The 26,157-nt window shown below is 48.1% G+C and overlaps 1 protein-coding gene across 1 annotated transcript in view; it reads left to right on the top strand.

Moving 5' to 3' along the window:
* The first annotated feature begins 15,321 nt into the window (after positions 1 to 15,321).
* CLGN (calmegin) overlaps positions 15,322 to 26,157 on the top strand; it is a 28,252-nt gene continuing 17,416 nt past the window's right edge. Inside the window, exons 1-3 of the mRNA XM_056119095.1 lie at positions 15,322 to 15,402; positions 23,448 to 23,602; positions 25,796 to 25,869. Of these exons, the coding sequence (XP_055975070.1) occupies positions 23,459 to 23,602; positions 25,796 to 25,869 (218 nt within the window). The 5' untranslated portion in view covers positions 15,322 to 15,402; positions 23,448 to 23,458. The remainder of the gene's footprint in view (positions 15,403 to 23,447; positions 23,603 to 25,795; positions 25,870 to 26,157) is intronic.

Below are 26,157 nucleotides of genomic sequence, written 5' to 3' on the forward strand. Positions count from 1 at the left end.
GTAGGAACCTGGCTTTACCAGGGTTTACCTGTCTCGTAGCACAGAGAGCAGCCCACGGTGAGGATGCCCTGGAGAAGGAATCCTCTTTCTCTCTGCATTCCCCTTCCCGGCAGTATTGAGGCTGTGAAATAAATCCAAGCATCATGGCTGTACCGTACAGGGGCCTGGTGCACGAAGTCCTTGGGACCTTATTCAGTAAGCAGTGAGGGAACCATTTAAAGACTTTGAAAAGATTAATGGAAGATTAAATGGATTGGAGGTGAGAGACCAATTAAGTGCAATTACAACAATGCAGCTGGCGGCGGTAAAGACTAGAACCATGGTGAAGTCAGTGATGAGAAGGATCAAGCAATTAAGAGGTCTATACGGGTGTTTCTCAAATTTTAATGTGTGCACCAATCACCTGTGAATCAGGGATGCGGCCTGGGATGCCGAATTTCTTCAGAAGCATTACAGCTGGTGATGAATCTTCACTGTCCAATATGGCAGCCCCCAGCCAAGAGACCTTGGAGAACTTGAAATGTAATTAGTACACTTGAGGAGCTGAATTTCCTATTGTATTTTAAGCAATTCAAGTTTATATTTAAAAACTGCAGCTGTTCAGAAACAATTTAAACGTTTCTTGATTTAGTAGAACGTTTCACTTAAACTAGTAAAACTTGGAACCAGAATTAAGATGCATTATGAATGTAAAATATACACAGTATTTACAGCACTTTGGACCAAGATTTTAAAAAAACACACACACAAATGAAAACAATTCCATTATTCCTTATGTTGATTACTTGTTGAAAAACAATGTAGGAATTGTTTAACAGTCACTTTCATGTGTGCCTTCTGACCTTTTGAATGTGACTCTGAGCACATTCAAAATTCCAGCCAGGGGGACTGGAGCAATTGCACAGCGGGGAGGGTGTTTGCCTTGCATGCGACTGACCCGGGTTCGGTTCCCAGCATCCCATATGGTTCCCCAAGCACCAACAGGAGTGATTCCCAAGTGCAAAGCCAGGAGTAACCCCTGAGCGTTGCTGGGGTTATGAGCAAAAAGCAAAAAACAAACAAACGAAAGCCAAAATTCCAGCCAGGACTTCCTTTTTATTTCCACGGCAGAATGGTAGCTGGTAGCAGTAAGAGGGGCGAAAGTCAAAGGTACTTAATGTCTCCTGGGTCACCTCTGGGCCTGATTCACATTGGCCCAGCACGCACAGAGACTGGTATGTGATGTTCTACAGGTGTTGACTATTTTTTTATATGCCTGTTCACCAAATATATATATTTTATCTGGAAAAATGGGCTGGAGCGATAGCACAGCGGTAGGGCGTTTGCCTTGCACGCAGCCAACATGGCCGACCCGAGTTCGATTCCTCCGCCCCTCTCGGAGAGCCGGCAAGCTACCGAGAGTCTCTCGCCTGTACGGCAGAGCCTGACAAGCTCCCCGTGACATATTCGATATGCCAAACACAGTAACAACAAAGTCTCCAATGGAGACGTTACTGGGCCCGCTCGAGCAAAATCTGGAAAAATACTGATTCGTATCCTTTGTGAATCTAGTTGTTTTGTTTTTTTTTTTTTTCAAAAATAGCTGCATGATCTTTATTTATTTTGGATGTTAGTCCCTCGTCAGGCTATAAGATACAAATATCTTCTAATTGGCAGGCTACCTTTGTGCTTTTAATAGTAGTTTCTTGGGGTAAATTTTTATGAGAGTAATTTTTATTTCTCCAAAGACTCCAGTATCTCTCCTTTGTTCTATTGCCTTTGTATCCAATTTTATAAAGTATTTTATTATAATTTTGTCTTTTCTGAAATTGCTTTTTGAGTAACATTGAGTAAAAGATGCAGTATACAAACAAATTGAATTAAGTGTGAAAGACAGATATTTGGTCTCTCTTCTTGTGATGTGCAGGGGAGTTAACCAGGCAAGTTCATTAGCGGTCATGGAAAAATTCATCAGGTAAATTTTTTTTTTTAATTTTGTTTTGGTTTTGTTTGGAGGCCATCTGGCAGTGCTCAGGGCTGGTGTTGGCTCTGGTGCTCAGGAGCGACTCCTGGTGGTGCTCAGGGGACCTTGCATGGTGCCGGGAATTCTCACCGGGGCTGCGTCCACTGCAGACACATGCAAGGCAGCGCGTCACCTGTGCTCTCTGCAGCCCTGTAACAGAGATTGAATTTTGATATGATCCCATTAGTTTGCATTTACTTATTTTTTCAAAGAAGAATCAAGTCTTCAGAGATCAACAGCCCTGATGGTACCACCTATGTTTCCTTCTATGTATTTTCTGCTTTCAGACTTCATATCCAAGCGGTTAACCCACTTAAATATATTTTTGGTACAACTTTGCATCTTTTCCTCCCAAACTACCTGACTGTGTAACAATGATAGGATGTTTTAAGTAGAACTGAGTGATCGGTTAGGAAAAATACCCCAGTGCAGCTGTCGGAGCAGCGACGGTGTCCTTTGATGTTTCTGCATGGATGTTTCAGCAGTGCCGCTTTCCCTGGAGAAAAGGCCTTTTTCTGCATGTTTACCAAATTGATCCCGCAGAGACTGACTTGCATTGTGGTAGCCCAGATACATTGCGTCACCCATAGCTTAGCCACCCCAAACACATGATCCATTTTGCAAAGAGACCGTTACCCAGGGAACCCTAAGAGCAGAGGGTTATACTGGTTAAAAATGCCTCCACCCCTACAATTTTTTTGACGTCCTCTAAAAGGCTCCACTCTAGGTGTGCATCACTCAGATTTATTGGAGGGTCTGGATGGATAGTACAGAGGTAAGGCTTTTGCCTTGCACACGGCGACCGAGGTTCCATTCCCAGTACTTCATATGGTCCCCAAGTCTGCCAGGAGTGATTCCTGAGTGCAGAGCCAGACGTGAGTCCCGAGAATAGACAGATGTGGCCCCAAAACTAAAAAGATTAATCTGAAATCATGCCATTCTGTGAATGAAATATTGGTTTCATATAAGAATCTACCAAATTCGTTCTTATGCTGGCCTGTCCAAGTTTCATGTCTGTGTAGGAGTTATATGGCCCCCTCACCGTGCCAAGCAGTGGAAATTTAGTGCCAAAAAAAAAAAAAAGCCAGGGTCAGAGAGATTGTACAGGAGTTAAGGCGCTTGGGGTTAGAGCAATAGTACAGCAGGTAGGGTGTTTGCCTTGCACGTGGCTGACCAGGTTCAATCCCAGCACTCCATATGGTCCCCCAAGCCCAGCCAGGGGTGATCCCTGAGCACAACCAAGTATGACCACTGATGTTTCTACTTTGTCTTAGAAGCAGCGTCTGAAGAGCCTGCCATTCAAATAAAACCCAGGACAATTCCTGACTTTATTAGATCAGAATTGGACTGAGCCTGGCTAGGGAGATGCCCAGAGGGCCAGAGTACACGCCTGGTACCACATGGCCTCTAGAACACTGCTGAGTGTTACCCAGGGAGCAAACAAACAAACACAATGGAACTAACGGGGCCTTAAAATAACCCGTGTGCACAGCTGCTCACCACCGTCCACCCAACAGAGACGGGCACTGCAGTGTCACCTTAGTTTTATACCGTGTAATAGCACTGCAGGTGACATGGGACTGGATTGTTGACTAGGGGGATGATGTAAAATGAAACACCCTGTTACTTGCTATTAGTGGGCAGATCAAAGTGTGACTGGGTGTTTGTTCTTTGAACTCGATGCTCAAGCCAAGGCCACGCATTATTTACAGGACCGGGAGCGTGCAGTTTCAAGGAGAACTATGATGTTCTCTCTCTGATTCTGTCCTTCCTCGTGAGGTTTCCTCCTCCTCCCTTTGTCCTCAGAAAATAGAAAATACTGGTTAGATGAAAATGGACACAAGGGAGTTTAAAATGTATGACCTTCTTGCTGAGTTTGCTTTTGACAGGAGAAATGAGTTATTTGAGGGAAATGGAACTGGAATTGTCACGTTAGAAACAGAAATTGTGCCAGCCTCTCTTTCTTGCCCATGAGTTCCTTGGGTAAAATTTATTCTGTGCGCTTACTCTGGGCCACAGAGAGGATGTACTGACCGCTGCCCAGCAGGGCTTGTGTTTGAGAAGCAGCGCTGTCCGGAGTGGCCGGGGGGGGGGCAGCGTTATAAAATATAAAACACGTGGACAGTTGGCACCTCCTGCATTCCCACACATCTTCAAATGTGCTGTTAAATGCTGAACAGTAGGTGTTCCTTTCCCCAGCTGTGTAGTTGCGAGCAAAGTGTGCAGAATAGCCTGGAAGAATTGAGCCGGGAAAGGGTGTAGCACAGTCTTCTCTCTCACTGGAAGAGAGACAACCTGCCAGTTCTCGGTGACAGCAATGCTGGGAAGACCAGCCAGTGCCTTGGCTCCAATTGGAAATGACCCAATTCTATATTCCACCTGACAGTGAGCCTGGAGACATCACATTTTTTCTGAATCTTGGGTGGGCTGGGTGTGTGTGTAGGGGCTCTCAGTCTATAAATTATGCATTGTATATACTAAACCAAAAAGAAGATGGTTTGGGAGGAGGTGTGTTGGACCACACCCAGCGTGCTGAGGAACTCTCCTGGCTCTGGGCTCAGGAGTGACGCCTAGTGCTGCTCAGGGGTCAGTGCCGCGCTGGGCATTGAAGCCGGGTTGTCTGAGCGCAAGGCTTACCCGCTGTGCCGTTTCTCCTGCCTGAAAAAGAAGATTGCTTCCTTTTTCCCTCTCTTTTAGAGAGAACTTTCTCAGGCTTCCTCACAGCATTATGTGACTCGCTGAGTGTTGGGCCCTTCTGTCATCTCTCTGTCACCGCCAGCTCCCGGCCACACAGGAACAGCGCAAGCCTCAAACTACAGTGGTTGCGAAGATAGAAATGAGTCCAGATAGATGTCTCGGCTGGGAGATCAGCCTTTGGGAGCTGGAAGTGAAAGAGAGCTAGGAGCAGACACCCTCAGTGAGCGGCCTAGGGATGGATGGAAAGTATTGGCACCTTTCCAGCCAAGAAGTGACTCTTCAGTGGAAGTGTCAAAGGTACTCAGGCCTCAGTGCACAAAAGAATCACTCCTGGCATTGCTCAGGGGAACAGGCAGATGATACATAGCTAAAAGGAATACTTCACCAAAACCTCGGGGTGTTTATGTAACATCACATTAAAGTATTGGTTTTTCATTGAGTTTTTCCATTCATGGATTCACAGGTGAGCAGTGCGTCTATTTTGTGGGGTTAACCTTTGCGATGCACAATAATTTTAAAAGTTCTTGAGAACTGATCAAAGAGTTTATCACTCCGAAGATAGAGTTTGTGTGTGGGGGGGGCATAGTTGATTGTGCTCGAGTCTTTCTCCTCGCTCTACTCTCAGGAGTCACTCCTGGCAGTGCTTAGAGGACCAAATGGAATGTTGGGGATGGAACCCACGTCATCTGGGTGAGGCAAGTGCCTTACCCGCTGTACCATCTCTTGGACCCTGAGGATACTTTTTACTTTAGTATACAATCAGATTCAAACATCTGAATTTCAGAAAATGTACTTTTAATTTTTGTTTCTTTTGGGGTCACACCCAGCAATGCACAGGGGTTACTCCTGGCTCATACCCTCAGGAATTATTCCTAGCGGTGCTCAGGGGACCATGTAGAATGCTGGGAATTGAACCCAGGTCGGCGGCGTACAAAGCAAACTCCCTAACTGCTCTGCTATCACTCCATCCCCTGTACTTCTAATTTTTTAATTTGGGGGGAAATGGAAAGGTTTATCCAGACATACTCAGGGATCACATAGTGCATCTGGCCGAAGAGTAGGAAGCTATGAGCCAACAGTGCGAGACTGATGCCGTTAGAAAGCTCCAGTCATGGCCAAATGCTTTACCCCATTGTTCCCAGCCAGGTAATTCAAATAAGAAAACTAAACAAATATTTTGACAATCATAATGAAACTCAATCTTTGGATTTGAATTTCAAAATTATACACCCAAAATATTTTTAAAACTTAAAGTGTTCCAAGCTGGAGAGAGACAGTGGCGGGCTAAGGGGCTTGCCTTGCACATGGCCAATCCCAGTACAACATCTGCCACCACCTGGAGTCCCCTGAACACCAGCAGGGAGGTTCCCGAGCACAGAGCCAGGAGTAAGCCCTGAGCACAGCCCAGTTAAATAATATTAATAAATATTTATAATAATGTAAATAATATGCATTAGTAAAATGAAATTATCTGAAACATTTAGATAAGTATGCTACAGCATTCTTTTTTCAGATCAGTATATACCGGGTGAAGAGAAAGAGTTTGGTTTTTAGACATTCTCGAATTTTCCATCAGTTTTGGAAACTATAGTATCTGGTCAGTCTGAGGAGGGCGGAAAAATTTCAGAGTCAAAATTCTAGTTTTCCACAGCAAGTTTCCAGGAGGTTTGACTAGAAGATGGGAGTGGGCCTGAGGATCCACGGAACCGTGTTCATTTCTAACACACGATTAAATCAAGTAGGTCGAGATTTTTTTTTTGTTCTTATTTGATGGGGGCACCTGGCAATGCCCAGGGCTTATGCCTGCCTCTGCATGCAGGAATCACTCATGGGCTCAGGAGACTATATGGGCTGCAGGGTTCAAGCCTGGGCCGACCACATGCAAGGCAAGGGCCCTACCCATCCACTGTACTGTTGCTCTGACCCTAAATTGACCAAAAAAAAAAAACTTTTTCAGTGGGTTGAGATTTCTTCCTCCTTTGAACCCTCTTCTCCTGGAATCTCAGAGGGTCGCCATTTTAATTCTCTCACACGACAAAGCAGTTCATCACTTTGGTCCTTTGTCAGTCAAAATGAGAAAAATCCACGTATACGTTCTCCCAATACATTCATTTATCACTTCCTCTTGTTTTCCCCTCATTGAGGTAACACTGGCTTACAAGTTGTGTGTGTGTGTTAGGAGCATGAACACAAATACGTCACGGCACCACATCCAACTGCCCACCACAGGTGCTGGATTTTCAGAGCTTTGGGGCTCATTTCCGCAGACTCCCAGGAACCCCCACAGTGGAAGTGGCACTACTTTCACTATGAAATAATCGATGTCAACCATCTCAATACGTTTGCCACTTGAATCATCGGCTAGCCGGTCTTAAAAATGACATTGTTTCCAATGTCCAGTCATTTCTCTAACAGGACAGTGGGGCCTAAGGACAGACCAAGGAGAAGATGTTATCAGGAAGCCATCGTGAAATAGATTCTTGGCGTTTCATATGTAATTTTTAGATATTCCAGGTGTCTCATTTTTTATTTATTTCAGAAAATATTAAGATAATAAGCATAGAAAGAAGAAATTCCCTGGTACCTTGGAGCCTCTCATAACCCTGATTACCGATGACATCTTACAGAAGTTGCAATCATGAAAATACATAATTTTCAGAGAAGAAAACAGCCAGCCCACCGGTGGACTTGAAGTATTCGACTACCTCAGGATGTCAAGAGAAATGAATGTTTGTTGATGGGTGATGCTTGTATCTTTGACTTTCCATTTAACGTAAAAATAATGCAAAGCAAGGACATTTTTGGAAACGAAGAGATCCAGTTGGTGTGAATCACTGTAATCTCGGTAAATCGCCAAGAGCTTGGAAAACAGCTCTCGGCCCTCAGCAGCTGTGTAAACGGGTGGGTGAGCACTCTTGCCCGCTTGCTGAGACAGAAGCCACAGAAAGCACAGGAAGCCAGCCTGGGAAGAGCAAGGCCACACGCACTGTCTTATTTCATAATAAGGTCGTATTTCATAAGATCATAAACTTGCCCTAGCTGCCATTTGAACTGGCCACCAAACACCGTGATGTGGATGTATTCGATACTCATTCAGCTCGAAAGATTTTATGCTTCCTCTTATATTGCTTTCTTCACTCCTGGTTCTTGTGCAATCTGTGTAAGCCTGACTTAGTCTTTTCTTTTCTGTTTCATTGTTTTCTTGATAATGTTGTTGTTAGAGAACCTTATCTGTGATGTAGAATTAGAAATAGAAATTATTAAAAAAAACAGGCATAGACTTTGCACCCTTTAAAACATTTCACATTTATTTCATATTAATTTTGTGCCTTAAAGGTCTTCCTTCATATTCTTGTTATTGGGCATGGGATCTTCTCAAACTGTTTTTTTTAACGTGTCTCGGTCTTTATAATCCTTCCTAATTTTTGTCTCCCAATCCAGCTGTATTTTATGAGCCTATTAAAATCTACCATTTTTGTTCATCTATTGAGGTTCTTTGTTCGGTTTGGTTTGGTTTTTTGAGGAATAAGAAGATACAAACTTGAAACTTCTTCAGTCACATCTGAAAATTTGAATCCAAACTCCTCCTTGCATGCCAAGGCTTCCCACATTTGCCTTGGCATGTCCTACATCACACAACCCTCCCTGGATAAAGAGAACAAGAACCAAGAACTGTCCATGTGTGCATCTCTCCTGTAGAAGAAGGAGCCACATGTCAGCCTGTATCTTCAGAGCTGGCGGGAATGGAGGGAGTGGTAGAGAGACGACAGCATTAGATGTATGTGCCAGACATTTTACATTCACTTAGCTTTTGGACTTCAATGAGCAAATCTTCAGGAGCGCTTCCCGGGCTAATAGCAAAGAGGAAAACTCAGCCCAGGTAAAGCGTTTCTCAAGAAGATGGCAGCAGCCTTCAAAGGTGCTTCTGCAGACCTGAGTCTAGTTCCAAGACTGGGACAAAGCTCGCCTGCGAAGCTGAGGCCACACACTGGGAGTGGCTGGGAAGATGGGGGACAGCACTGCTGGATGTTACAGGCTGAGAGGATCCCAGAAGACCCTGGCAGCCCCCAGACACTGGGGAGCCGGAATGAGGTGCCTGAGAGGAAAGGATGCTGGTCTAAAGGAGTAATGAACGATGCTGGCCTGAGGAGTAATGGCACCTTGAGGAGTCAACTGGAAGTGCTGGGCCCATGTCCTCAACAAAAGGATGCCAGAGCTGGAGCTGTGTGGGTCAGCCCAAATGTCTCTTTAGCAAACATTCCTGCCTGGTCAGGAGAGAGAGCCCGATGCCATCTGCATCCTGGTTGTCTGCAGGGCGCACCCACTGGCCAGGGCTGCTCTGAGGTGACTGAAGATGGGGGAGATTTGCAGAAGTTGCGGTTCCTGTCTCATCCGGGCACAGCAGGTCCAAGACTGCTCACATGCTGACATGGGCATGAATTTTCTCACTTACAGACCGAATTTGCTTTTTTTTTTTTTTTTTTTTTTGCTTTTTGGGTTACACCCGGCGATGCACAAGGATTACTCCTGGCTCTGCACTCAGGAATTACCCCTGGCTGTGCTCAGGGGACCATATGGGATGCTGGGAATTGAACCCGGGTCAGCTGTGTGCAAGGCAAACACCCTGCCCACGGTGCTATTGCTCCAGCCCCCAAATTTGCTTTTGATTTCATTTCTGTTTGCTTGGGGGCAGGGGTCACACCTGGCAAAGCTCAGGACTTACTCACTGCACTCCTGAATCACTCCTGGCAGTGCTCTGGGACCATACGGGATGCCGGGGACCGAAACCGAGTCAGCTGTATGCAAGGCAGATGTCTTAGCCGTGGTACTATCTCCCTGGCCATGATTTCGCTTTTAGACTCATGTTTCTTTGTGAAGAGAAGGAGGCCACATTCAGATGCGTTCTCCTGAGAACTTTTTCTCAGTCACTAGCTTTGAAGCGAATAGGGGCTGTGCTAACGATGGCAAAACCGTCATGAAATCTCAAGACTCAACATAAGCACCCGCACATTCCCAGTGAGGTACTGAGGGGTAGTAATAAAAGTGGCTGCGCCCGGTGGCAGAGCTTCAAGACGGACCTCACCTAACACGGCGAGTTAAGGAATTGTGGGGTATCTTTTCTACTCTTTTGTGCGTCCCTCATCCCCCAGAATTGCAACATCCATGAACAAACAATGGGAACTAAATCTAGACAAGTGTTTTCCCCAGGGAACCATCTTACATGGGATTTTTCCCCCTTAATTATCTCGGCATACATTTTAGATGCTGCACTGATATTGATATCCATTTATAGTAATTGCTTGACAATTGCTGGCATAATAATTGGGAAACAACATTCTATTTGAAGATAGCTTTTGTGGAATAGCACTGGGGAAATTATTGTTAAACTAAAAATAATCCAGCGAGGTATTAAGATATAAATTGAGCATGCAAAAATCAATAACTCCTTAGAAGGGTTAATAAACATGAAGAATACGTGATGACTGGTAAGACTTGTAATAGCAGTGAAAATAAAACGTAGGAATAAACGTTAAAAGGAATGTACAAAACCAAGAAAACTCAGAAGCAGTTGTGAAAGTGGTTTCTACCTGAACTCAGTGAGCTGTGAACTCTCAGAGGATGGTACTGGATACATGCAACTCTCAACTGATCTACAATATAGTAACATCTATTTAACAAAATTCATCAAACCAGGGCTGGAGATACAGCACAGCAGGTACAGGACTTGCTTTGCTCACAGGCAAGCAAGGCGACCTACCCTGGATCCCCAGCACCGCATCTGATCCCTCGGGCATAGCCAGGAATGATCTCTGGGCAAAAAGCAAGGAGTAAGCCCTGAGCACTTCCAGGAGTATGCCCTGAGCATACCCAGACCAAAAAAATAACAAAAAATTAATAACTCAAAATCTGGATGCAGCAAGAAGATTGATGAAAACATGGTGATAAAAAGAAAAATAAAGTTTTATACGCAAGTAGGGCTGGAGCAATAGCACAGTGGTAGTGCATTTGCCTTGCATGCAGCCAGCTCGGCCGAGCCGGGTTCGATTCCTCCGCCCCTCTCGGAGAGCCCGGCAAGCTACCGAGAGTATCTCGCCCGCACGGCAAAGCCTGGCAAGTTACCCGTGATGTACTGGATATGCCAAACACAGTAACAAGAAGTCTCATGATAGAGACATTATTGGGCCCGCTCGAGCAAATTGATGAACAGCGGGAGGACAGTGCTATGCAATATTCAAGTGAGAAGGCAGATTAAAGGCTATTACTTCGATCACATAAAATATTAAATTTGAAAAAGATCTTTAAAATGGGCAAAGGACAGGTACAATTTACAAATATTAAAAAATGCTCTTTTATGGGGCTGGAGCAATAGTACAATGGGCAGGTGCTTGCCCTGCATGCAGCAAACATGGGTTTGACCTGCTGCACCACATGTGGTTCTCCAGTCAATGGGTGATGCCTGAGCACAGAGCCAGGAGTCAGCCCTGAGCATTGTTGGGTATAAATAAATAAAAGTTGCTCTTATCAGTGAAAGGTATTCTTTTTTTATAATTATAATCTAGAATGCAGTCTGACCTGGCACCAGGCTGTTTCATTCGGGCCAACCAGAGGGGGTGGGTGAGGCCTCTCGCCTCAAAGGAGCCAGCTCCGGCAGCCAAAAACTTCTAGAACTCAACTGCCACCATGCTCATGGCCACTCTTTACACACTCAGACAAGTCTCGCTCATGAGTGAAACTATTCCTGGACATCTCATACTTTATACCACCAATATTCCAAGAGTAGCACACCAAACGACAGTGTTTTAAGTAGAAGGCAACCAACCTTAGGGGGAAATAGATTTATACAGATACAGATATAAGCACACAAAGCTCAACTTTTAACAACATGTTACTAATCCCTTATACAAGGGCTTAATGACTCCTGGGTAGAAATACAACAATCTTCACACACTTTCCCCTAAGAAACCTTTGTGTCTCATTTTTAGCAGATTATTCATAATCAGCAATACAAAATAAATTATTTTGGTTCTGTTTGGGGGGCAGGGTTTGGGGTACTGGATGGAAATATGGTGGTGGGAAGGTATAATGGTGGTGGGATTTGGGCTCAAATATTAAATGTAATCAAATATTGTTAACAACGTTATAAAAATTTTTTTAAATGCAGTCTGCTGACGTGGTTGTGTGTCAATAAACACTCATATGAGGTGGGATCACAAAAGATACTCGGGGGAGATCTGGAACTACATAGGTACACAATGGGGCCCTGGAAACCACAGCAAGAACACTGATGGGCCTCTCGAAACTCTCAAAGACTGATTCCAAGCCTCTGTGGGCTGCGGTTCACCCGGAACTCCCATTCATGCTCTCATGAGAATGTAAAAGTCACTTTAGAAAACAACCCAGGGGCTGGAGCCATAGCACAGTGGGTAGGGTGTTTGCCTTGAACGCGGCCGACCCGGGTTGGATTCCCAGCATCCCATATGGTCCCCTGAGCACCGCCAGGAGTAATTCCTGAGTGCATGAGCCAGGAGTAACCCCTGTGCATTGCCGGGTGTGACCCCCGAAAAGAAGCGAAAAAAGAAAAAAGAAAACAACTCAGCATTTTCTTCTTTTCTTTTCCAACCCCTACCCCCCTGCCCCAATCCATACCCAGCTGTACTCAGAACTTACTCCTAGCTCGGTGCTCAGGGGTCCCTCCTGGTGGACTGGGGGATCCTACAGGGCACCAGCATGCTCAGTGGCGTGCAAGGCTAGCGCCCCACTCGCTGTACTACGTGTAGCTCTGGGCCCAGAAGTGAACGTTTTTTATTTTTTTAAAGAAAACATTGCCTAATAGATATAAAAGGATGAAGTTAGAAAATGACTATTGCAATCATTAAAACTGGTTCTGGCCAAAAAAAAAAAAAAAAAAAAAAGAAGAAGTATTAAAGCTCAGGATGGAGGGAGGCAGAGGAGTAGCTCGAGAGGACATTTGGGGTGGTGTTTGTGGTTGGGTGGGCGGGAGGACAGGCTGACACACTCCTGGGCGTCTGAGCAGCAGACAGCACAAGCCCGGGCCAGACTCAGTACTGGGCGCTCTGCTCAATCCGGATGGCCACTGTCCGCAGCCCCACACGTCGGACTCCTGCTCATCCTGCCTTTCGGACCCAGGATTTGCACCAGCGTCGGCTGGGGCTCCATCCCCAGGGCCCGATGGTATGACACCGCGGGCCTGCAGACTGCAGAGGGACTTGTGGGATGTGGAGCTCTGGGGTCACCTCTCTCTCTCTCTCTCTCTCTCTCTCTCTCTCTCTCTCTGCCGTTCCGCATCATCCCCTCACTTTTCAGCTGAAAACTGCCTGACCTAGCAAGCAGAAGACTGGAGTTTCTACTCTGCAGTGTGGTGCTTAAGCAACTTGACAGCAGGTCCCCGCGTGCCCCTTCCTGGGGTGGGAAAGGAAGGGGGCTCCCCGGTCCCTCCCTTCCCACCCTGGCACAGCCCAGCCTGTTCTCAGGAAGCACACGCGGGAGGAAAGGAGGACCGGCTGCGTGTTCTATGCTCCCAGAAACCTTACTGAGAATTTCCTCGTGCATTGCGATGGAAAATGAGCAAAAGCTGGTACCGAGGTGGCCACCTAAAGAAGTCAGGCCCATCGCCGAGCCAAGACTGGCACTTGATCCCGCCTGCACAGTTCTGGTGGGGTTCCCACAAACTCTGCACTTCGCTCCAGAGGACCGGAGAACCTGCTCTTCCCTTCTCGCAGGCTGATGTTAAAAATGACCTTGTGTGGGGCTGGAGAGAGAGCACAGCGGGTAGGGCGTTTGCCTTGCACGCGGCCGACCCGGGTTCGATCCCCAGCATCCCATATGGTCCCCTGAGCATCACCAGGAGTAACTCCTGAGTGTGCATCGCCAGGTGTGATCCAACAAGCAAAAAAAAAAAGTGACCTTATGTGGTGCAGGGTCAGGGGTGAGTGACTAAGTGCTTCCTTGCTCTAATGGAATTTTTTTTCCTTTGGGGATTCCCAATAGTGCTCAGAAAGGGGGCACCTAATGTGCTTGGGCGGGGGGATGGCCACACCTCATGGCGCTGTGATGCTTAGGGTGTACTCTTGACACTGTGCTCAGGAATCACTTCCTGGTGCTGCCCAGGGTCTGTATGGGGTGCCTGGGATTGAACCTGGCTCCAATGTGTACAAGGCAAGGGCCCTCCCCAGTCTACTATTTTTCCATCTCCCTCCCTCCCCCTCTCCCCGCTTCTTTTTGGTTTGCTCACCTGCAGGTGCTCAGGCGCTACTCCTGGTTCTGTGCTCAGGCATGACTCCTAATGGTGCCCGGAGCGCTACTTCTCTGGCCCCTTTAATGTGGTGTTGTTTCTAAATACACACGTGATGTTGGTCCATATACATTGGACCCAACTTAGGGAGGCTAGGAAGTGGCTAGGCAGAACTCTGCATCAGGCCTGCTTTCTCCCGGGCAGTCATGTTTGGGTCTGAATAGACTGTTCAGAACATCCTCTTCCTCTAAATGTGGGGTTTGCATACAGCAGTCGTTTTACCACCAGCGTACAGAGCTCCACGTGCAAATCAGTTCAGCAGGACTTCCAGTAAGAATGACACCTGCCCTTTCCATTCTAAACTCCTATCAAAATACTCTCACAAAATAGATGGATGGGGGCTGGAGGGATAGACAGGGCTTAAGGCACTTGCCTTGCATCCTACCAACCCCTGCACCGAATGTGGTCCCTCCAACTCTGCCAGGGGTCACTCCTGAGCACAGAGAGAGGAATAGCCCCCAATATTACTGGGTCCCCCCTCCTCCAATAGACAAAGAGATTTCCCTCAAAATAACAGTCCAAAATTAGCAAAAGAACCAAGCTGATATCAGAAACCTAGCATTTGAATGACAAGGAGTCAAGTGTGACTTAAAAATGGCCTGTTAAGCTCCAATTAGATTTTTAATGTTCAGTTTTCCACTTTGCTGCCATTTTTGAAGGGAATCCCTTGGAAATCTTTCATAAGTATGCGTATTTGCTGTGAGTCATGGAATTATGTTGAATAAACAGACTGTTGGAATGCCTGGCACAAGAAGGTAAGAGGATGCTGGACGTCCCTGGTAGTTTTCTAAAAAGAAAAGAAAAAACTATCCACGTGCCTTTTTGACAGAGATACATACATATACATACATAAGTATGCATGTAAATTTACATATATTATCATGTACATAATATTTACGCATTCAGTTCCCCGCGTTGCCAACCGTTTGCATCAACGAACGCGTTAACAGCGGAGTTGTATGTTTACCAATGCACATAAACGTGTCTTTACACACACCCGCTGGACACAGGACGGCTCCCCGGAGTTGCACGCGAAGACCGCGGCATCTTAGCCCAGCGCCCTGCAGGCCAAGTCTGGGGGCGCCGATCCCGTTCTCCGGCGCGATGCCCCCGACCCCCAAGGGCGCGGGGCAAGGGCAGCGGGCGGCGGAGGCGGCCCAGGCGGCCCGGGCGCGCGGAGGGGAGGGAAGGTGCGGGGACGCGGCGCGCGGAGGCCCCGGGGCGCCCGTCGGCGGCCGTTGGGCAGCAGGTGCCGCGGGGCGCACGCGCATGCGCGGTTAGCAGTCGCTGCTGGGCGGCCGCCGGCGGCGTTGGTGTGCGAGACGCCGGCACCAAGTGGCAGCGACTCGGACATCTGAGCTGCCACCGCCGAGACGGGCCCGCCAGGCAGGTGCGTGCGCCGCGGGCCACTCGGCCGCGGGGGGCCGGACGGGGTGGGGGGCGGCGCCGCTTCTCCCACCTGCCCCCCGACAGGCGCCCGGCCGCGCCCCTCTCTCGGCTGGACGCTGGGCTGGAACCACCCTCCGCTGCCCGCACCGGGTCGGTCGGGGGCTCCTGGTGGGCGCGGGGCTCCCCCCACCCCCGTCCGGCCTGCGGGCACCCCGGGGCGCCGAGGCCGTTACTGCAGCGGTTACCTGCGCCGCCCCGTTCCACGCACTCCCCCAAGGCTGGACGGGGACCCCCCACGGGCGCGTCGGGGCGCTGCCCTGCCCGCTGCCCCGCGTCTCCCGAGCGCGCTCCCAGCCCGAATCGACCCCAGGCAGACCCCCGGCAGACCCCCGGCAGACCCCCGGCAGACCCCAGGCCCACCCCAGGCCCCGCCGGCCCCGCGCCCAGGCAGGCGCTGCCAGGAGCCAGGTGTGCGCGCCGGGGGACCGCGCGCCAGGGCTGGCTGGATCCTCGCGAAACCCTCATTACGGGAGACTCATTATCGCCTAAAGCCTGTTTACGATCAGACACTTTGGTTGCTTTTATTTATAGCTGCGGTCCCACGCTGCCAGAAGAGGCACGGGCCTGGGGGTTTCCAAGCAAACGGCCGCAAAACTGGCGCGCGGGTGGGCAGACCCCAGGGAAAGCGCAAGACTCACATTCCGAGTGTTCCTGTAGCTGCCTCGAACTTTTTCTTTTCTTTTTAACGCACCGACGCTCTGGTGCTGTGTTTCGGGCCACACGTGGCGACGCTCAGGGCTTCCTCCCGGCTCGGCGCTCGGGGATCACTCCTGGCTGGGCTCGGGGGACCGCACGGGTGCCGGGGATTGAACCCTGGTGACCTGCTGCAAGGCACATGCCCTACCAAACATGCCCTACCTACCACATGCTGTCCAATCTCTCCTAACTCCATCTTTCCCTTCCCTTCCCTTCCCTTCCCTTCCCTTCCCTTCCCTTCCCTTCCCTTCCCTTCCCTTCCCTTCCCTTCCCTTCCCTTCCCTTCCCTTCCCTTCCCAACAAACAAGCAACAAGAACAACAACAAGAAGAATTAGGTTCCGTGGTCATTCTGGGGGAAAACCCCCAAACACACACTTTGGGTCTTCTTCAGGTCTGATCGCTTTCCCCCAGATGGAGTTTTGCTTTCCCATCTAATTGGCTAAATCCTCCCACCACGTTGGAATATTGGATCTCCGCGTTCTTCAGGAGCACGGAGATCCCCGCATGCTCCCTGGGGAAGGGGTGGGGGGTGAATGAGATTCATGAATGAGACTCATTATTGCGTGGAGCCGATGTTAGATGATCAGGACCTGGAGCCCGCCCAGCTGGGCTGTGTGTTCCCGGGCTTTAGGGCTCCACATTAGCAGCTGCAATTGTGGATCTAAATGACTCTTTCTTTAAGGCCATTAAGTCCTTTCCCCCTCTCCCTGCCCAAGGGAACAAAAGGCCAGAGGGATTTTTTTGCCTTTTGAGTAGCAGCACTAGACACTGGTCTCGCCCCCAGCTGGTGTGTACATGGTGACATGGTTCAGTGGCTGAGTGCTCACGCAGCAGAGACTTGGGATCAGAGGTAATTTTTTCAACACCATCTATTTTTTTTTTTTTGCGGGGGGAGTCACGCCCGGTGATGCACAGGGGTTACTCCTGGCTCTGCACTCAGGAATTACTCCTGGTGGGACTCAGGGGACTATATGGGATGCTGGGAATCGAACCTGGGTCGGCCACATGCAAGGCAAATGCCCTACCCATTATGCTATTGCTGCAGCCCCTCAACACCATCTTGTGGCAGACCCCCGTGGGTGTATCCACAGGCACCCATGGACACTGAGTTGGACACAGTGGCAGGAAGGGCGGCAAGGGGCCCGGGAGTGTGGGCATGGCGGGGAGAAGGGCAAGGGACAACCAAAGGTCTTAGGGGTACAGAATTGAGACTGAAAACTGAGAACTGCCACGTGACCCCACAGGTAGTGGCCATCCTGTGAGAGCCTCAGCCTGAGCTGTCAGGCAGGCGACTGGTCAGTGCACAGGGGAGAGGCGGGGCCGACGGGCCTTTTCTAGAAATAGGGACTATAGTTAGGCTGTGGCCTGCAGGTAGGACCGCTAAGAAACTGGGAGGTGTGGGGCCAGAGCGATAGGACAGCGGGTAGGTGCTTGCCTTGCACACGGGCCAGCTGAGTTCGATTCCTGGCATCCTGCCTGTTCCCCCAGCACTGCCAGGAGTGGTCCCCGAGTTCACTGAGCATCGGTGACACCTGAGCATTGCCAGGTGTAGACCCCAAACTCCCCCAGTGAGAGAAAGAAATATGCAGATGTGTTTTTGTCACCAATCACCTCGAGGGGAGGGGAGCCAACCGAGACTGTCACTGGACTTGCGGCTCTCTGGTGGGAGGAATCCAGGGGCTAGGGGGAGCAGGTCTGGGGAGGACCCAGTTCCCAGTCGTTAGTAGTGATTGGGAGCTGACAGTGGTTCTCCTGCAGTGAGATCTGGCCAGACTTTGAAAGTTGAAACCGAGGGTAAGTATAATCATGTAAGAAGAGAACCAAAGAGAGAGCACGGGAAGGAGAGTACTTGCCTCCCAAGAGCCTAGTTCCAATAGCCAATATGCACCTGAGTGGCCGGAGATCACTCCTGTGCTCACAGGACCAGAAATAGCCCCTGAGTACCACTGTGACCCAGATCCCCACCCCCAAAGAGAGCCTTAGGATCAGAACTCCTAGGAGCTGCTTACCTCCCAGCAGATGGGCCCCTACCCTGGACCATATCACCTCTTTTAAACCAAGAGATGCCCGAGAGAGAGTACAGTGGATAAGGTGATTAGTTTGCAAGCAGCTAACCTAACTTTGATCCTCAGCACCCCATTGGGGCCCCTGAGATCACCAGGAGTGGTCCCTGAGCTCAGAGCCAGGAGTAAGCCCTGAACCCTGCACGTGTGGCCTAACCTCCACTCCCCTGCCAAAAAAAAAAAAGGAGGTATCATCCTTTTTTAGATTAAGAAATTTGGACTCTATTCAAAAGAGAATATAAATCCATGGACAGGATTAAAGAAAGGGGGTGAGATTAATTTAGATTTTGTATTTACATCCTCCCTCCACTGACCTATAATTGGTATGACTGTAATGAGATGCGTCTGTTACTGGTGCCCTCACATATGAAAGGTCCTCCCCACCCTCATCGCTCCCTCCCTGACCGCCTCTTCACTGAGTCCTGGGCATCATTTTGTTGTTTCTGTGCTTCCCTCTGCTTTCGTTACTCACATTCCACACACGAGCGAGAACTTCCAGCAATTCTTTCACTTGCTTATTCACACAGCACACCTCTGATTCCACCCATTTTATCCCAAGAGACACAAATTCATCTTTTTTAATGACAGTCACATCCCATAGAGAATACGGACCAACAGTCCTTTATTGAGTGACTGCCAAGATTTAAAGTGTCATGCAAATATAAGGTCATATTTTGAAGTTAATAATTAATGTATCTTAAAGCGGTTTTAAAATCTATGCTGGAAAGGTGTGTGTGTGTGTGTGTGTGTGTGTGTGTGTGTGTGTGTGTGTGTGTGTGGTGTCAGAGATCAAACCCATGACCAAACACAGGCAAAACAAGTGTTCTTTCACTGAGATGCATTCCTAACTGCTTTGCTGAAGAGTTTTAAAGTCTGTTTAGCCAACAGTATGTGTGCAGAAAACATATTTTGCAAATACCTAGACATAGGACCTTTAAAATCTAAAACCCACACAAATTGGAACATGTCAAAAGCTTGAAGTATCATTAAAAATTAGTCTTGTTTTATATTTTATAGACCTAGAACTACCTGGTTACTTAGCAAGGATCAAATTATTAGACCTTCAGGGGCTGGAGAGATAGTACAGGGGTTAAGGCACTTGGCTGAAATGCAGTAGTTCCAGTTTGAACTCCTGCCACTGCAGAGCCCAAGTTTTCCCCAAATCGAGCCAAGAGTGATCCCTGAGCACAGAGCCAGGAGTAAGCCCCAAGCATTGCTGCAATAACCATGACTCCCAGAGCCTTAGTCCAGGGATAGAGGCAGATGTCCCAGCCTAAGCCCGAGCCTGCCCCATCTGGATGGTAGCTGGGCTGTTCCTGGCCAAGTTACTGTCTCCTGAAAGTGTGGTCCTTACAGATCTGTGATAGGTTTACAGAGCATGTCAGAGAAATTGGGATTAGTATCTTGAAACACAGCAAGTACTTCCTCTTCCTGTTCTCTCTCCTTCCCTTTTAATTCTTCCTACTGCTTCCTTTGTTCTTAACCTAGGAAATCAGGGCTCCCTGTCTGGCCCCCTCACTTTGTGTCCATTTCTCTGACTCTCTTCACTGCCTCAGTGCGGTTCCCTGAGACAACTAAGTCTTAGACCTAGTTAGCTTTCCTCTGGCTTGCTATAGTTATTACACCCTGGGCATTGGTTTAGTGTGGAAACTTTTGCAGGTGGTGGTGGTGATGGAGTGCTGTGGGAGGCATATATGTTTCGCTGATTCCTGCAAACTCAGTGGCAAACCAGAGTACCTGGCACATAAGAGACAATCAAAATGTTTGTGAAGTGAAGTCATGAGTGATGAATTTCGTTATCTGCTGGCTGACCACGCCTGCATTTCTAGCATTAGCCATTGCAGAATGACTCCATCCCTGAGGCAGTTTATTCCACAGCAGGCTGCTTTCGGAGCCAAAGGAGACAGCCTCAGAGGAGAACCCGCCAGTACTGTTTCTCCTCTTTCTCTGTGCTCCGTGCAAACACATTTTCTTGAGGTGCTACAGCGCCAGACAATGCCCAAAATACCCTCTCATTCTGGTGGAAATTTGTCTGGTTTTATTTGTATGATGTGACAACACAAAACTTTTTCGTCTGAAGTTTCTGACGCTAACCTGTCTAGACGAGTAAATCATGAACTGAGCTGCTGAAAGCTGGTTGTCTGGAACAAGATTCTGAAATAGCTCCAGATAAGAGCTCTATACTCATCCACGTCGAGTGGTAGAGTGAAAACGACTTATTTCTGCTTGCACTCTTAGATCAGAACACGGCCGACTTTCTCAAGACCATCGCGTCTCTCATCCATAGAAATAGTTGTCAACAATGTGCCCTTACTATTGAAAATTTCTGTGAACAAACGTTGACATCATCAGTTCTTGCTCCTAAAACCAGAGTTAAAGACCTCTATTCTATGAAGATTCAGCCCAGATGTTTTCCCTAGGAGCTAATTCTAGAGAAAAATGTTTCCTTCCACAGATATTGTAGGTTTTTGCAGATACTAGGAAACTCCCCCCTCCCCCCACTTTTTCACTGGCCTCTCCCTAATTGCCTAGAAGTCTTCTGCTGACTTTTCTGCAACACACTGGTCCAGTCGGTTGCTTAGTAACATGCATCTCCGTCCTCTGCAGCCTTTCCTCCTGTCACTCCTGCACTGCCATGCGTTGTAGACAGGACCCTGCTCCACTTACCCAGCCCCCAGGAGCCCTCAGAAGGGAGAGTTCCAGTCCTGCCGAGCTCAGATTCTCTGTCTCTTTGGTGTTGGACAAATTGCTGTGGGCTGTTCTTTTGGAACTTTGTAGATGGTTCTCCAAACTATGGAATTTTTATCCTACATACCTTTAAGAAAATAATATCAAGCTTGTAACGACAGTATTCTCCCCCCTCTCTACCCCCCCCACACACCCTGTGGTAGAACCGGGTAGTTGAAGGCAGGCTGAAGGGAACAAAGACCCAGCGGGACGTCCTGGGTTCCCTGTCTTGGGCCTACCTGAAAGCCGTGCACTTCTTGGGCCAGGAAATGGGCTGGTTCCACCACCGACTCTCCTGGTTCTCCATCCTTCACTCAGACTAGTGCGATGTGCTGGCCTTTCCCTGGGTCTCCCCTAGCTCTCCTCCTCCTCTCTGACATCACACCTCACTCCCAGTCAGTCTCCGACTGCTCCCACTCTAGCATGGTGGCCCCAGGCCCGTGTGCAGGGTCTCTTAGAGACGCTGCTCCCAGGACGGGAGATTGAGCCTGACTTCCTCCCCTGAGTGAGCCGCACTTCACCATTGGTGGTTTGGCCTGGTGGTGGATTCGGCAGGGCTTTGAGGTGGTATCGGTGGAATCCTTTGCCTTGCGTCAGGGACTGGGGAGAAAAACTTCCCTGCCCGTCCCAGGTCGCTCCTGCTGCACGGTGCTGTGAGCGGGCCCAGGCGCAGTGCAGAGAACCAGCACAGGTTCATGCTCCCCAGGGTGCCTCTGCCCTGCTCAGCACCAAGGCATCCAGGGTACCTGATGATGCCAGGAGCATCCTCAGCTGGCCTGGCCTGGTTTCTGTACACGTGCCAGGAGGGAAGGCAGGTGGCACTAGCATTAAATACCATACCTCAGACCCCGTCAGCAAATTCCTGTTAAAACCATGTAAGAGCAGGCAACCCAAAGGAAGGGGACGCCTTGGGAAGGGAATACAGAAAACACGCATACAGAAAATTCCCGCCCCGTACTGATGCCTCACCAGGACTTGCCCATTCCCCGGACATGCATTTCCCCACTTATTTGTGTCTTCCAAATTTCTGTTAGCAATATTTGTTGGCTTTCCCATGCAAGACTTCTGTTTCTGCTAACATTTATTCCTGGCCTTTTCCTTTTTGAAGCCGTTGTCAGTGGAAGTGCTTTCTGAATTGTCTATTCATTGTTGATAAATGCAAATAAAGCTATTGTATACTGTTTTTTTTGTCCTAAAATTCCACGGAATTCCTTTATTTTAAAAGGCTTTTTTTTGGGGGAGATGGGGGGAAATGGGTGGGACTAGGTTTTACTCCACATAAAATAAATGTTGTATCTGGACAGAGAATTTTACATCTTTTTAATTTGGCTGTCTTTCACATCTCCCTCTTGCCTAGTTACTGTCACTTGGACTGAGTGGCACTGTAGCACTGTCCTCCCGTTGTTCATCAATTTGCTCAAGCGGGCACCAGTAACGTCTCACAACAAATTGTGAGACTTGGTTCTTACTGTTTTTGGCACATCGAATATGTCACGGGTAGCTTGCCAGGCTTTGCGGTGTGGGCGAGATACTCTCAGTAGCTTGCCGGGCCCTCCAAGAGGGGCGGAGGAATCGAACCCGGGTCAGCCGCGTGCAAGGTAAATGCCCTACCCACTGTGAGTAGAAAAGAAATAAACCAGATAGAAAACCATGCAGAGGAGAAAAGACATAAACAGGTGGCCTAGTTTTGTTCCAGGGGTTGAGAGGAAAGATCTCAGTCTTACATCATTAAGATGGTATCAGTTATTGGATTTTTCATAGAGGGTCTTTAAGGAAGTTTCTAGTCCAAGTTTATCGAGTGTTTCTATGATAAAAGGATGCCAAATCTTGTCATATTCTGTTTCTACACTAAATGAGACCATTATTTCTCACCTTCCCACCTCCATTTGGGATCTCATGAATTGAATTTCCTAAGTTGCAAAGGTGGTAACTGCTCACTACTCTGTCACTGGTGTGGCCGTGAATCCTGTAACCCTCTTAGTGCTTTAATTCTGCTATGATTGGGTTACAGCAGAATACTGTCAGGACAAGCTGTGGTCAAATACTTTTTCTTTTTGGTATTTTTATACAAATGTATTTAGGTTTCATGACAACATTTTCAGTTGTATGTTTAGATATCTCAATGGCATTGTAATTTTTTAAAAAGTGATTTAAACCTTTCAGAATCATGCATTATTTTCCTGTTTTTTTGGGGTGGGGTGGGGACCCTGTGTGATGTGAGTTTGAGTTTCTCAGACTCTGTGGTTATGATTTTGCTCCACTGTCTCTGGGTTTTGGAGGCAGCGGTAAAATTGGTGTTCATGAGACTTGAGGACTGAATTTTCACTCCTTCAAAGCATGGCTTAAATAATTTTGATGAGTTTGTATTAAAGGCTTAAATAATTTTGATGAGTTTGTATTAAAGGCTAGCCTCGATTAGAGAAAGTATTTGGGAAGAATTATTCTTTGTAAGTCTACCTGCATGTATTTTTCTCACCTTAATTTTTATTTTCACTTCAGAGACAACCAATATGCATTTCCAAGGCTTTTGGCTATGTTTGGGTCTTCTATTCACCTCAATTAATGCAGAATCTGTGGATGATGGTGTTGAGTTGGAAGACTTTGATGAAAAGTCAGAAGAGATTGATGGGAATGAAGGTGAATACTCCTCCGAGGTGAGATTATTAAAAGAGCGATAAACTCTTCCTTTACATGTCGGTAGGCAGGAAGACCTGGGTGCCCAAGACCGATCTCTGTCCTAAAGGTGTTGAGCTTCTAAATAAATAGAAAGCATGGCTTTGCTCGAACCAACTGATGCCCATCTTGTGCAGTGCCACTGACTATGGGGTATGAGCACAGCATGTCACAGGTTTCTCCCAGGAATCACAGCAGACGTGTTTAGGCAGGAAAGGAGAATGTCCCTAGCAGAAGGATGAAGGACTTAAGCTAAATAAAGGGTTTTCCAACCTGGTTTCTGACCCTCTGTGCCCTTTTCAGATAAAAGCAGAGGTGACTCTAGCTCTCCTACAAGTAAAATCAGTGTCTTTTATTTCCCTGAGGAGAGAATATTCCAAGTTGGAGGATGACTTAGAAAGAGAGGTGTGAGGGAAGGGATTTACTACAGCTTTCTCTCTCCACAGAGCTCAGATCTGTGTTTTGATCTGCTGTCTAACAGGAATTCTCCAGAAAATTTGGTAGTGTTTTGGACACTCTGATGATCCCTGAAAACGCACACATATAAGCACTTTAGGGGCTGGAGTGATAGTACAGGGTTAAGGCTCTTACCTTGAATGCGACTGGCCCGTGTCGGCTGACGGTTCCTGGCACATGCCCATGTGAAACTCCAGAGGCCTCTGAGCACCACCATGTGTCCTGTACCATCCCCAGTCCTGCAGGGCCCAAGAGCTGACGGGAACCGTGGGGAGGGGTCCCGGGTACGCCAGGAGACCCTCCCTCCACCCCAATAAGAAGGCTTTATCTGAAATCGGAGCGTTTTTTCCAGTAGTATTTTTGGTGCTGAGAAACGTCCATTTTGTGTGTGCCATACTGGCTACGGGTGAGTCACAGAGAAGGACGTGAGAGCACTGGCATAAGAATTCTCTCGGAATCACTTCCAGTGGAGGTCTGTATGAGCAGCAACGCGGTGTTGGTCAGCTGTTCATAGTACTCATTCATTCTCCCTTCATTTTTTTTCTTTTTGGGTCACACTTGTCGATGCACAGGGGTTACTCCTGGCTCTTCCCTCAGGAATTACTCCTGGCGGTCCTTGGGGGACCATATGGAATGCTGGGAATCGAACCCGGCTCGGCCGCGTGCAAGGCAAACACCCTACCCGCTGTGCTATCGCTCCAGCCCCTCTTTCTCCTTTACAATTCCAATTCCACAAGGTGTTTTGCTCACAGCTTATTCCTGTGGCCTGCAGAGAGGCAGACATGCACGTGCCCACCATGGGGGTGCCACTCCTGCAGGGGGCCTGTCGGGTGGTAGGAACTACCACTGGCAGCTGCCACTCCTCACTGGTGCTGGGGATCACTCACAAACATGGTTAGGGCGCGATTTTGAGACTTCTCGAGTCACTGAGATAGAATCACCTGTCAATCCAGTGTACGTAATGGCACGCATGCTGCTGGTGAGTGGAGGGTGGGCTGAGAAGGGCAACTCATGTGACACCAGAGCCCATCTGAGGCCAGAACCCACGGAGACATTGGAGCCCACGGGACCTGGCACCCACCAGAGGCTGGAGCCCAGGTGCTTTCCCAGTCGTGGCTGCCAGGGCAAGAGACAGCTCAAGGAGCAGAGGGCAGGCTTCGGACCTGCCACTGAGCACCACTGGGAGTGACCCGGGGAGCCAGAGCCACCCTGGGCATCCCTGGGTATCCCTGGGCAAGGCCTCTGCCCTCCACAGGCTGCGCTTGCTCTCTCTGGTGGGCCATCTGGGGGCAGGGAGGTATGTGGAACTGTGTTTCGTGCTTACAAACTTTTTTTTTTACAAGCTTTTGATCAGCCTAGTTCTATGGCTTCTAATCTTTATCCCCAGATGTTGCTGCCTGTTAGAATGTTAGAATCCTTCCAAGGGCATGTCAGCCATGATGGTGTCTTATTGATGACTCAGCTCCTATTCTCCTGTTAGGAGCCCCCAAATCTCTGTGTGTGTAAGCTGGTTCCCCGCCCCCCCCTCATAATTAGACTTCCATATTTACATATATTTTCACCACTAAAATGCAAAACCTAGAGATCAGAGATCCTGCACCCATGTGTTTTATTTTTCCCTGTGGGTGCATTACATCCTGCTGGGCCAGTGAATTTAATACAAGTATTTGTGGAGATGAGTACCTTCAGCTTCTTTCTTTTAAAAATCTGTTTTCTAGATTACATATAAGACACCGCAACCTTTAGGAGAGGTCTACTTTGCTGAAACGTTTGATAGTGGGAAGCTGGCTGGGTGAGTGTTTATTGAAGGGATCGTTTTCATTGATTTGGTTCTCTCTGGAAGCGACTGATTATTGGCCTATGGAAACTGCCTCTGCCTTAGAACTCTGGAAAGGACTTGAGTACTTTGACGACAAAAGGAGCACATTTTTGTTATTGATAGAAATGTTTAGTTTGAATGGTTACTTGTTTACCATTTATTTACAGTCTGTACTGAATATATCATTCATATACAAAGAAAATGCACTAATGAATTATGAATGTAAAGCATTTCTTCATTCCTAAGAACGGATTATATGAC

This window comes from Sorex fumeus, unplaced genomic scaffold (assembly GCF_029834395.1).
Source record: "Sorex fumeus unplaced genomic scaffold, SorFum_2.1 ptg000039l, whole genome shotgun sequence".
NCBI classification, from domain to species: domain Eukaryota; kingdom Metazoa; phylum Chordata; class Mammalia; order Eulipotyphla; family Soricidae; genus Sorex; species Sorex fumeus.